This window comes from Canis aureus, chromosome 23 (genome assembly GCF_053574225.1).
Source record: "Canis aureus isolate CA01 chromosome 23, VMU_Caureus_v.1.0, whole genome shotgun sequence".
Taxonomy (NCBI): Eukaryota; Metazoa; Chordata; class Mammalia; order Carnivora; family Canidae; genus Canis; species Canis aureus.
Window position 1 is genome coordinate 4,718,752 of NC_135633.1, and position 14,264 is coordinate 4,733,015.

General features: G+C 38.7%; 1 protein-coding gene across 3 annotated transcripts in view; it reads right to left on the reverse strand.

Moving 5' to 3' along the window:
• The window catches only part of LUZP2 (leucine zipper protein 2), a 472,421-nt gene that overhangs the window by 60,728 nt on the left and 397,429 nt on the right, over positions 1-14,264 (reverse strand). For 2 of the 3 annotated variants that reach the window (XM_077866176.1, XM_077866178.1), the window contains exon 9: positions 12,319-12,480. In XM_077866176.1, coding sequence (XP_077722302.1) covers positions 12,319-12,480 — 162 coding nt within the window. Of the gene's footprint in view, positions 1-10,325; positions 10,860-12,318; positions 12,481-14,264 lie in introns of those variants that run through there. The other variant, XM_077866177.1, reaches the window with a different exon arrangement.

Sequence of the window (14,264 nt, forward strand, 5' to 3'; positions counted from 1 at the left end):
ATTTAAAAGAATCAACTCTTCTTCTCACACTTCCACACAAATTCCTCCAAATTTTATATCCTTTGCATTTCTCAAATCCATCTCCTCCTCTCCTTTCCCAGCACCATGGTCTCACTGTCTGTCCCCAAGAAGATACTATTAGTCTCCCAAAAATTGTTTGCTAGTATTAGCTCATTCTCCTAATCATTCTCTCTATACTGCCACAGGTGTACCTTGCTTTATTGCACTTAGCAGATATTTTGTTTTTTAAAAATTGCAGGTTTATGGTAACCCTGCATCAAACAATTCTATCAGTGCCATTTTTTCCACCAGCATCTGCTCACGTCAAGTCTCTGTGTCACATTTTGGTAATTCCCACAATATTTCAAAGTTTTTCATAATTATTATATTTGTTATGGTGACCTATAGTCAGTTATTATGACTTGCCGAAAGCATAGATAATGGCTACCATGGTTTTTTGGATGGCTAGCAATTTTAGCAATAAAGTATTTTTATGTATTCAGAATATTTTGTTGTGAATACTTGTCAGAGTTTGCAGTTATTCCAAATGTTTGCTTTCCAAAAAATGCAAAGACCTTAGAATGCTTTAATTCTGACCACCCTCTTGCTATTTATAAGCTACTCTAATGGTGTTTTAGGCCAATTATGGCCATTGATTTTTATTACATTATAATCAATGTAATCAGTTACTACAAACAAACGATGTTATTTTGTTTTGCCCACATATTACTGATGTCTTTGAGAATCATTTCTTTTGCAACTGAGTCCTTCCTTTACAATTCCTTCAGCATCCTCCTTTGGTAGGAAATTCTTTCAGTTTTTATTTGCCTGAAAATTATTTTAATTCCCCTCAGTTCTTACAGGGTATAGACTAATAGATAGTTGTTTTAGCTTAGCCTATTGAAGATCTTATTCTACTACTTTTTGGCTTCCATCACTGCTGTTGAAAAGTCAGGTGTTGGCCTAATTGTTATTACATTGTGGGTAATTATTATTCTATTTTTTGTAATATGTCTTCTCTGCATGCTTTTGACATATTTTTACCTTTTGGGTTTTTTTGTATGAGTATTTTTTAATTAAGGTAAATACTTTTTTCAGGCATAATGCTATTGTACACGTAATAGACTATAGTACAGCGTGAAAATAACTTATATACACTTGGGAAACCAAAAAATGCATTTGACTCTCTTTATAACAGTGGTCTGGAACCAATGTATCTCTGAGGTATGCTTGTACTGGACTTATCTTCCTAAAATTAGAATTTTTTCAGGGTTCCGTTGCTCAAAAACAACTTTTAGTAGATTGCCAGTGGCTGCAAGTTATAAGAATAAATGGGTGAATAATTCCTGTAGAGGAAAAAAAGCACTGTTGACTTAAAATGGTCAAAACAAGTTGATTAATTTCTCATAGATATCCTTTTCTTCTGCAAGTGTAATAAGGAAATATCTCTTGCAGATGGAGTTTTTAAGATCAAGAATTTTATTGCATCTAAAGAGACAAAAGTAAAATTGGACAATAATTTCTAATGGCTAAGGTAAAATATCCCTTGCACCGATAATCAATGAAGGGGATATTGAGATATGTCTTACCTTAATAGCAAGTGGTAATTAGAAGGTAAACTAAAACACCTCTGAAATAACTTAAGCTCTGTTACATTAGAGGCACTATGAAAGTTACTACTATTTGAGGAAGGTCTAAAAATTTTAATGAAAATATAGGAAAAAAAAATGGAACCAGTCTTCCATTTCTCCCACTGTGGGTCCCAGCAGCTTGTGTGTCAACACCAGGAGTGGTAAAGGCCAGGCAGCACAGCTTCATGAAGCCTCTGGTCATGAGAAGGGCCCCAGCACATGGCCCCTCGCCATGAGAATGCACTAGAGAATGGGCTCTGCCAAAGGGGTGGCGAAGTAGAAGCCTGGGAGGAGATCAGCAGGGGAGCTTGCCATCTAAACCTGCTCTTGCAAATGTGGAAAGGAAGCCAGAAAATGTAACAGGAAATGATAAGTCTTTAGATAAAAGGAAAAAAAGGAGCAAAGGAAAAAAAAAAAAAAACAGGTGAAAATGTCTAACCAAGAAACTACAGATGATTTACCTGAAGAAAATGGAAAAACTACAAATAAGAAGGGTCCAGCCCTTGATGAAACAGGAGAGAAAAAACCTGAGCCTGATTACACTGTATACTGTGTCTTACCGATGGTACTTGTCTCCCTTCTTATTCAATCTAGAGGAATATTCTTATCAACTATTTTGTAGATGTAAATCTTTTAGTAGCTCTAGAAACATTTTTAAGAAAAAGAGAATCACAAAAACAGACACATAGATCAATGGAACAGAATAGAGAACCCAGAAGTGGACCCTGAACTTTATGGTCAACTAATATTCGATGAAGGAGGAAAGACTATCCACTGGAAGAAAGACAGTCTCTTCAATAAATGGTGCTGGGAAAATTGGACATCCACATGCAGAAGAATGAGATTAGACTATTCTCTTACACCATACACAAAGATAAACTCAAAATGGATGAAAGATCTAAATGTGAGACAAGATTCCATCAAAATCCTAGAGGAGAACACAGGCAACACCCTTTTTAAACTCGGCCACAGCAACTTCTTGCAAGATACATCCACGAAGGCAAAAGAAACAAAAGCAAAAATGAACTATTGGGACTTCATCAAGATAAGAAGCTTTTGCACAGCAAAGGATACAGTCAACAAAACTCAAAGACAACCTACAGAATGGGAGAAGATATTTGCAAATGACACATCAGATAAAGGGCTAGTTTCCAAGATCTATAAAGAACTTATTAAACTCAACACCAAAGAAATGAACAACCCAATCATGAAATGGGCAAAAGACATGAAATCTCACAGAGGAAGACACAGACATGGCCACCAAGCACATGAGAAAATGCTCTGCATCACTTGCCATCAGGGAAATACAAATCAAAACCACAATGAGATCCCACCTCACACCAGTGAGAATGGGGAAAATTAACAAGGCAGGAAACAACAAATGTTGGAGAGGATGCGGAGAAAGGGGGACACTCCTGCACTGTTGGTGGGAATGTGAACTGGTGCAGCCACTCTGGAAAACTGTGTGGAGGTTCCTCAAAGAGTTAAAAATAGACCTGCCCTACGACCCAGCAATTGCACTGTTGGGGATTTACCCCAAAGATACAGATGCAATGAAACGCCGGGACACCTGCACCCCGATGTTTCTAGCAGCAATGTCCACAATAGCCAAACTGTGGAAGGAGCCTCGGTGTCCATCGAAAGATGAATGGATAAAGAAGATGTGGTTTATGTATACAATGGAATATTCCTCAGCCATTAGAAATGACAAATACCCACCATTTGCTTCAACGTGGATGGAACTGGAGGGTATGATGCTGAGTAAAGTAAGTCAATCGGAGAAGGACAAACATTATATGGTCTCATTCATTGGAGGAATATAAATAATAGTGAAAGGGAATATAAGGGAAGGGAGAAGAAATGTGTGGGAAATATCAGAAAGGGAGACAGAACATGAGAGACTCCTAACTCTGGGAAATGAACTAGGGGTGGTGGAAGGGAGGAGGGCCGGGGGTGGGGGTGAATGGGTGATGGGCACTGAGGGGGGCACTTGATGGGATGAGCACTGGGTGTTATTCTGTATGTTGGCAAATTGAACACCAATAAAAAATAAAATTATAAAAAATAAAAAGAAAAAAAAAGAAAGAAAAAGAGAATCTTGTGTCATCCCATTTTTTTATTCATTCATTTTTTTAAGAGGTAGAATCATTTGCTGGTTGTTTATTCTTGGTACAATCAGAAAATAGTGGGACATCTAATAGGGAAGGCTTTGGTGGTCTTGATGATCCTTCCACAGATGGGGAAGCCACTTTATATCCTATAATACACAGCACATTAGATGGCAATTTGGAGCCACGATCCTGCATTTAATATATCTTAAACATTTTAAATTATTTCTCTTCCCTTGTTATCTTTTAGTAGAATTGTTTCCTAAGGAAAACCATTCCTTGACCTTGGGTCTCCCTGTCAGAATTTCACACACTCTGTAACGTCTTTGGTTCTGGGTTCAGTTTCCCTCAGAAATTTGATCATGTGCTGAGTATGTCGTATTTGATACTGTAAGTTAGGGGCGTTTATGACACAACAGCTTATCAACAATTGAAATTATTTGCACTTGATATCCTCTTAAAAAAAGTGCCTCCTTATTTAAGCTGGAAAGTCACTGGAATAACTGTTTAGAAAAGAATCATAACTGCATGCCTTTTAAATTTTTCGGTACATACGTTAAGAATTGTGTACAAATTGAAACATCTGAGTATTGGTCCTCAAGACAACCCATGAAATCTCAATTATGAAAGAAAATAAAAAGAAAATGAAAACTGGTGGCTATTCTTTGGCGACATCGAAGATATTCAGCAATGATTTTCTCTCTGAATATTAATGTGACTTCCTAGACTTAAGATAACATTTCAACCAAGAATGTTTTGTTCCTATTTTATTTTAATTTTAGGAATATTATATGGATTATATCCTCATGTTGCACACAATTGTCTTTGAAAGAAGTTCAATTGATTCTATAAATAATGTTCTTATTATATGTCTCAATGATCAAGAATAAATGAAAGCTAATGAGGATTTGGTTTCAGAGTATTCCAAGGTAAAAACCTGCACCCCAGTACTAAAAAGAATACACCAAAGATTCCTTGTGGGTTTAATTTTTATATATCCCAGATAAAATATGTATCTTATAATTTATAATATAATTTTACAAATATGTATGTGTATATATAACATGTATATTCATATAATAACATAGAAATGTGCTATATTTTTTACTGAAACTTAGCTTCATTGCCACATTTATGCCATAACTGCTGGGAAATAATTAAGTCATTAAGACCTCCCAAGACCGAAAATGAAATCCAGACAAAATTCCTTGGTTGCAATGTTATATTTTACAAAGATGTTTTAAATGTATGTGTTCATTTTTATCCTTACAATAACCCTGGGTATAAAGATATAAAATACATTTTTGTAGCATAAATGAACACCGATAATTAGCAGATGTCAAAGATAAACAAATGGTGAGCTAATGACAGACAACTGGTATAAAACCTCTTAGCTCGTTGAGAAATCGCTAGGGAAGTGGGGGAAAGGGGCAGGCTTAATTTTTAGGCTCCTTTCCCACCCTACTGTAAGGATCTTAATAGTTCTCAACATTGGATACAAATTGGAATAATCTTGGGAGCTTTGAATAATCCCCCCACCAGCCTGCTCTTCGGCTGGATTGTATCAGAATGGTGAGTGTTGACATTTAGGTGTGAGCGAAACCCCCAGTGCTTAAAAATGCAGCCTAGGTTGAGCCCCTTTGGTCTATGATGATTCAGGTGCACTGCTTCGAGAGTTCTTGGAAATCGCATTGCAATAGATTTTTGGCAGAAAAGAGGGAAACACAAATCCACTTTGCTTTAAACTGCCAGGCACCGAGCAGAATGCAATTTTCGCTTGGATGCCTTTAAGCTCCTGAATAGGGTCACTGTTGACTGCTACCCTAGAATGACTTTGGCATTTCTAACAAACCGGAAAAAAAAAAACAAAACACAGAAAAACAAATCATCCTTGTCCAATTAAGTAGATACCACAGTGGTGACCTTTACCAAAGTAAACTGCAGCTAAATCCAGTTGCTCGGAAAGAAAAAGAGAAAGGATGGTCACCGCCTGGGGTGGGCATGAGATATTGGACTTTCATAATGCAATTTCTTCATTTTTTTTTAAATCAACATTGCTTACCTGAATTGTTTTTCCTTTCTGCTGTCTTTCAATGTTCTCCTTTCTTTCTTTCTTTTTTTTTTTTTAAGATTTTATTTATTTATTCATAAAAGACATGGAGAGAGAGGGGCAGAGACACAGGCAGAGGGAGAAGCAGGCTCCCTGGAAGGAGCTCTATGTGGGACTCGATCCCAGGACCCCGGGGTCACGCCCTGAGCCAAAGGCAGACGCTCAACCACTGAGACACCCAGGTGCCCCTCAATGTTCTCCTTTCTTTATGGCATTTACTACAATGATTACTGACATTAAATGTATTGTGAGAATCCATCCATACCATTACCCTAAAAAAATTATAGTTATACTCACTTGGATAGAAGCACTGTAGACTCACATATAGACAATAAAACAAGGCACACAGCTTTCGTTTTAATTCAAGCAATATTCTATACCAAAAGTCTTCTCCAAGTGTGATCCTGGTTTCCAGGTATAATGCTTATTCCTATGTTCATTGTTTCCCAGTGTCAGACACTACTACAGACACTGAATGCCATATGTGAATTCTTAAAAATTTATTCTTCACATCAACTCTGTAGGGTTGGTGCTGTTATTGTCTCTACCTTATATTTATATATGGAGGATTAGTCCCAGAGAAGTAACTTGATCAAAGTTTCAAAGTTAGAAAATTGCAGAAAACATTTTTACCTAGTCAGTCTGACTTACGAATTTTAGCTCTCCCTTCAATTTTTCTTTCCTTGTATTTATGCTCATGATACCAGATTTCTTGGGTGTTGATGAGAAGCACAGCCTGGGTACATAGGCAGAAGCCCACCAGCACCTTCAAGGGTCTTGCCTGGGACAGTTGCGACAGAAACATGAGCCTTTTCTCCCTTGGAGGTCTCTGCCCTGATGTGCTAACTGGTGAGATTTGGTCTGGGAAGCAGGTGACCCCGTGGTGGGTTGGGGGTAGAGAACAACCCGGTAGTCCTCATGAGGCACAGGACCCTGGAGACATGGTGTAGGCGGTGGCCCCATGTTCTTTCCTGCACATCCCTACAGAGGGCCCGAGGCTGAGGGGAGCCTGTCCTGCAGAGGCATCAGCTCTGGGGAAGGGGGGAAGGGAGGAGGCTGGGAACTGTCTTTGACTAATATGCCAGGGCCAGTGTCTGGCCTTTTTCTTACCTTATTTAATCTTCTTAGAAACACTCAGAGGTAAACATTATCACCCTAATGTAAAGTGAATCCTAGCTCTTAAACTCCCTATCATGCAGCTGGAAATACCAATGACATTACCATATTAATAATTCATATTTTTTCACCTAAAAATAGACCTCTTGGTAATAGGCCTCCTGTTCTTCCTCCTGCATTTATATATTTTTTTCTAAATTACATTAAGTCACATTTAATATTTCATCATAAAATGAATATAATTAAGGAAAAACAGTCTAATGGACATACACAAGTTTAGTTTTTTCAGAGCATGCTATTCATTAAAAAGCAGTTCTCCCAAATAATTGTTTTGCCTTTCCTCAGCACTCACTGTTCATCTAGCTCCACTGCACACGCAGAAGATAAAAACAAATAGTACGTTGATCATATACTGTTTGTATATTATGACGCCCAGTAAGCCTATCTTAAATGTTTAATATACGCGCCACACTCATACATACACCGGAGTGTGTTATTCACTAACTTAGGGAGTTAGGAGGACCCTGATTGGTAGAGTTTGTTAATTTCTATGGTATAAATTCTACCAGTTTCAATCTATCAAGATAATATTATTGAATATGATTTGGAAATCATATTGGAAAGAGGTATCAGTAGCACAGCATCGAGCCCATGTATTTCCACAACATGGGCTCGAAAGACATAATATCCTCAAGAACAGAGGTAATAGCATGATGTAGTGGTTTTGGGGATTTACCTATATTTGCTTTTAGTAAATTTTACTTAATTGTAAGTGTATGTAATTAATATTTAGTATGGGCTGTGTTTAAGATTCTGAAGACTTCATACTCAGCTTTCATTTATTTTTTTAGAGACTTATTTATTTGAGAGAGAGAGAGAGTTAGCAGGGGGAGGGGCAGAGAGGCAGGGGGTGAATCTCAAGCAGACTCCCTGCTGAGCTCGGAGCTCCATGCGGGGCTCCATCTCACAACCCTGAGATCATGACCTGAACCCAAACCAGGAGTTCTGTGCCCCCACTACATGTGGAACTCTGCTTCCACTTCTGTACCATAGGTCAGATCACCATCGTCTCCTGCACGGTTCAGTGAAATAGACTGTCACAATTTTCTTGTTTCCACTCTAATTAAGAGTTATTTTATGCAAATACAAATTAGAGCTCCTGGCTCCTACCTTTGCTCTTTACTTCTCTATTGGAACAATATTTGCTGCATAATAAATATATAATCTCATGACAATGACTCATCTCATGTGCCTTTGGATCCAGGTCTCCTTAGCCTTTATCTTTAACCAAAGCTATTTGGAACATGAAATTCCAAACCAAAAAAAAAAAAAAAAAAAAAAAAGGAAAAGAAAAAGTCCTGATCTACTCCACACCCCTTGCAATTTTTTCTCTTATTCTCTCTTTAGCAGAGAATTTGGCTTTAGTGTCCAAAAGGCCTTGCGATTTCAAATTTGCATCCCCGGTGATGAGCGCAGTCGTGGCATACACATGGGAAACAGTTCAGTTGAATATTAAGTAAGCACTTAATGAGCACTCAATAATATATATTTTCTAATTTCTAAATAAGGAAAAGAGCCAAGAAGGGGGGCACTGCCACGGATTGAATATCTGTATCATCTAAAATTCCTATGTTAAAGCCTTAAGCCCCAATATGATGGTATTAGGAGCTGGGCTTTCTGAAGGTAATGGGATTTAGATTAAGTCATGCTGGTGGGGTTAAGGTTAGGGGATTGGTGCCCTCATAAAAAAAAAATATAAAGAGAGAAAGATTTCTTTCCACACGTGTCTAAAAAAGATCCTGTGAGCACTCAGCTAGAAGACAGCTGTCCACCACCCAGGAGAGAGCCCTCATCAAGAACTGAATCTGGGAGCACCTTTACCTTGGGCTTCCCAGCTTCTAGAACTGTGAGAAATGAGTGTCTGTCGTTAAAGTCACCTCGTCTATTTCCATTTTGTCCTAAAAGCCTGTACTGACTAAAGCAGAAACACAGCAAGTGTCATTTCAAATGAATTCTGTAGAAACATCATCTGGACACCGAATAGTGTGAGCAACTCAAGGAGCTCGGCCCAATCATCGCCTTTAAGGACAGAGGAGTGTGCAGCCATCACTGTACTCGCAGCATCGAGCAAGAGCCATGAGGGATAAACACTGCTCTCGGAGCCTTGGCGACAAAGTAAGTCTAACGTGGAGGGTAGGGAAATATTCACTCAAATTAGAGAGAAGCAGACGTAACACCTACGGAGGATATAATGAAGGACGGGAGGCTGGCTGACCCGGCTGAGGGTCCTCAGTGCAAATTTCAGCTGCAGGTTGAAAAGGTCACGTAAGGCTTCCTCCAGAAAGAATAAGAGGTAGAGGTAACCAGGAGCCCCTGGGTGGCTCAGTCATCTAAGTGTCTGATTCTTGATTGTGGCTCAGGTCACGACCTCAGTGTCATGAGACTGAGCCCTATGTAGGGCTCCGCGCTCGGTGTGGAGTTTGCTTGGGATTCTCTCTCTCCCTCTCCCTCTGCCTCCAGCACACACACTGTCTCTCTCAAATAAATAAATGAATCAAGAAAAAGTAGAAGTTACCAATATATAAGTTATTTTTAAGTTTTTACCAGGAGATTCTAGTCATGTTGAACAATCCCACCTAATGAAATCTGTGGCTTTTAAGTTCCACAGTGAAATATATATCGATTTAATGTAATAATGTGTATGTGTATACAAAGGCGTGTATACACATACACATATGCACACATGAATAGTGCAATGGAAGTTTTGACTGTGTTGTTCTTCTTGAAGAAAAATAAAATGACATTCGGAGGGGGGGCACAGTATGTGAGTATTTTGTCTTTTTTTTTTGCAGATGTGAGTTGAAAATTGCTTACTTGGCTGTGTTTCACAGATTTCAGGAAAAACCATTCAAGAGTTGAAGATTTAAGAAACCAAATGATAGTAGATGAGACCAGTCATAGACCATGGAGAACAGGGGGAGTTATTACTTGTAATGTTCATGTCACAACAACACTCTGGATAGGCATTTGAGGAAACTGAGGCCCACCCAGGGAGGGTAAGTGATGTGATTCCCCTCACAGCTCGCAGGCAGGCACATCATGTCACCGCAGCTACAATCAGCCAGCTCTGAAGGTGTACCAGTTAAATGTCCTCATTTAATAGTTCCTTTTTTCGTGTACAGACAAAAAAAAAAAAAGATTCTGTGACTGAGGGTCTCTCTTACGTGGACCCTATATTACATCATATCATTTGGGATTTTAAAAATGTTATCTGGGTGCCTTAACGGGCTTAAGCCCCAAGTATATATAAAATACAATCTCCACCACTAATGAAAAGATAAAGAATGTGGGCAAAACATAAACACTAGAGAAGCTTTTAATGCTAATCCATAAAACAGAATGCTCTAGAGTACATCAGCTTGGATTTATTGAACTTTATCTTAAACAATTGGATTTTTCTGTTATTGCTTTTTGAGAAATGAGCAACTCCTAAACCAGGCTCATCTAAATGCTTCCTACCTTTTTTTCTTTTTCTGTGAAAGCCAAGGGAAATAATAAATATTAATTATTTATTTCAGTGACAGGACATACATTTATTCATCGTAAATCAGTTAAAGTAACAATCAGTAATTTCCTCCACACTTTCGGGTCATAAGGAGCCCAGTTTTAATTGGGCCTAAACAAACAGATTTTGAGTTGGAAACAAGTATCGTGTGTGCCCATAGAATTACAAAGTGCTTTGCCCAGAGTCAGCAGACTTAATGAGGCCGAACCTTTGCTCTTCCCTTAGACCAACACTAAGGAGGCAGGGTGTGGCTTCCTGGTGGGTGGGTGACGCTCTGTGAGAGGCTTGGCACTTTACCAGTGACCAGTTTCAATTTCTTCAGGAGTTTCCTAAACATAACAAATATATTATTATGCAACTTTCTCCCCTGCATTTGGTTGAGCAAACAAACACTTTAGACCTAGAGTTTCCAAAGAGGCAGGAAAAAAAGTAAAGGAGAAAAATACTGGCCTACACAGTTTTAGAGACCTTCAGGGTACACAGCAGAAAGAGAGTAAGATGAAATGAAATTATATGTTTTTAAATGATTTTTGACAGAGAAGCAAGAGATTATACGGACTAAATCTGTGCAGTCCGTACATTGATTAGTCACAGATAAAAAAACACATTACATTTTTCCCCCCTCTTGTTTTTGATTCTGAAAATACCATTTCTCTAGACTGCCATTTGTCCACACCCCTTTTAATTCAAGTGTAGGGAATCAGAATAAGCAGCAAGAAAGCCCCAAATGTACTGCATCACTGGGTAACTGCAGCGGGGGTTCTCAGGTATTTCTGGGCCCACTGCAAAGATTTGCAGGAGTCGGACTGGCATCTGCGATGCTCACTTTAACAGCAGGTGGTCCTAAGGCAAGTGATGAGAGAGTCAGTGCTTTCAAATATATTGCCTAAAACTCAACTTGCTGCAATAACTATTTCAGAGTGTTGGGGTTTATTTAAATGTAGAGCCTGTAAATCGAAGATTCTGAGGACCGAAACGTGAAAGCAACACATGCTCCTTGGCCCGGTGGAAAGTAGGGTGGTGGTGGGAGCTGGAGAGACTCTTGCTGGATTCAGTGGTTCTCAAGAATCTCCTGGGGAGCTTTTAAAACCTGTTGATGTCTAGAGCCCAACCAGAAAGAATTTAATAGGTTTGGGGTGAGTCCTAACTGTCAGGATTTCCTTACAAGGATCCCAAGAAAAAAAAAAAAAAAAAAAAGGATCCCAAGAGAGTCACAGGGTCAGGAAGGTGTTGAAAACTGTGGCCCTAATTTTTAAAACAAGTATCCACTTTTGTAAAGATGAGTGTTATACCCTAGGAGAAAGTATTTTCCATATGAGATCTCTGGTATATACCGGTATGTAATATAAGATGTTTTCTCTTAATTATAAAATAGTAAGTATCATTATCATGAAAGCATTATGAATAATAATCCCATCAAATGATATATCAAGTATTATGTTATTAAATTATATTATTAGATGATCATAATTATTACAAATAAATCAAAATCATACTGTTAAAATATTATTTAAAAATGATTTTGAATAATAATGATAATTATTTTTAGAATTAGGCAATTCTGGCTAAAAAAAAAAAAAAAACAGCTGGCTCTCTAAAACAAATGTTGTCTTCCAGTGTTTTCCACGTGACCACAGAGACTTTACAAAGAGTTACTGTCTTCCGTCTATTTCCTAATCTTTCAATGAATTTGGTTTCTTACTGGGATCCACTCTGATGAGCACATAGAATGAAGTATGACGACAGCGCATTACTTGATTATACTTTGAAAGCATGACTAAAGTGTACCTGCATTCTACTTGCATCAGAAATCAGAGGGCCAACTGACCCAGGTGGAACTGGCATCTGAGTTGGATTTGACCTGGTCAGACTCAAAGGGGGAGGCTGATTACGGAACACAGTTGACAGGCAGAGATGGACAGTCTCTTTCATTGCTTTCAGCTGTGAGTCCTGCGGGGGGAAAAAAGAGAGATGACAACTTTTACATGTGGATCCAGTTGTTCTTTTTGATTTGAGTCTCTCTGTCCTCCTTGCCTACACTCACTCATTCCCCATGCTAACGCCGAAGGTCATCACCTGACTTCTAAACACCGCTACGACACACGGTGTAATGCACACTCTGTTAGGAGTTACTGTGTCTCATGATACATTTTTTTTAAAGATTTTATTTATTTATTCATGAGAGACACAGAGAGAGAGGCAGAGACACAGGCAGAGGGAGAAGCAGGCTTCATGCAGGGAGCCCGACGCGGGACTCGATCCCGGGACTCCAGGATCACACCCTGGGCCGAAGGCAGACACTTAACTGCTGAGCCACCCAGGGATCCCCCTAAACCTATCACCTCTCTATTGGTATCAATCTCTCTTATTACAAATCATTCCCCCCAGCAATGTAGGCACCTGTGTTTCTCAGAGTAGTCTGTAGCACCACTCAATTTGAACACAGATTGGAAAAATACCAATTTTGTTTCTAATAAAACACTTATTTCCTGTGGGCCTTGTTAAGTGGAGGGAATTAATCTGATGTGATCATAAATTCTATTATTTACACCTTCTTATATTTGCATAGGATTTCACAATATTTCAAGCTCTCTCACAGGCAAGAAATAACTTTATGCTTTCTAACATCTGTAGAACTGGTATCTTTATTACTAATTTACTCTGACGCAATTAAAGTTCGAGGTTTCCAGAATTTTTTTCCGGTTTATATCACAAGGCAGACTGAACTACTGTAGACAACCATCTGTAACTCCCATCTTCCAGATTCCACTGCTAAAAATATTTTTAAGTGCTGATAGAGTAAACAATGATAATAATAATAATAATAAAAATAATAATAATAATAAATAATACTAATACAAACCTGGTACAAATGACAGAGAGATCCCCCAGTGCCAAAATGGAGAGAGACACACAACTTTTAGAAAACCTTATGGTCATTCAGGCATAACAAAGGTCATGGATGTAGGCCCAAATAAGAAAATGCCACGTAATCATTCATTTCAAGACATGAGGTGTAGCCTTTGGGACAAGAGAGATGAAGAGATCACTGGGGCCAAGACCCTTGGACAAACTGGCACATGTGGAGCGTACCCTCGCAGTGGACCCAGGGGTCAGTGAAGCAGCAACGTCTGCTGTCCTCCTGTGGAGGTAGTATTCTTCTACAGTCTTCTTCTACAGTCTATGCCAGGAATACACACCCTCATATAGCATCTGCTCCTATTTCCTCTCTCCTGAAGAGTAGCGACCATGACTTAGATCCTTCCCAATGTCTACCTCTGAGCTTTCTACTCTTGTGTGGTATATGATAAGGTTTATCTTTAAGATGAGAAAGAATGTTTTTTTCTAGAAGAACGGCAAGTTAAGAAATCTAATTGATCTGGGCAAGAGATTAAAAAGATAAGCAACAAAAAGCATCAGTAAGAGCAGCAACTGGGAACACATAAGAAATAGGACCGACATGTATTGCCTTCTCATTCATATTGCCCTGACAAGGTGTCTAGGATGACATAAAAATCTGATAAGAACTAGGGTGGAGGAATGTTGGTAAGTGGACAGGGCAGGGCTAAGCTAAATGATGATCTTTCACTCAAAGTGGACCCTTTTATCTGCTTGCCTGAGCCCCTGAATTCTTGTCTTCATCCAACCCAGTAATTTCAATCTATTATTTGTTTTCTTCATATAATTTGTCTCTAATTTTTTATGTACACAGGCAAGTTGCCTATTTTGTTCAG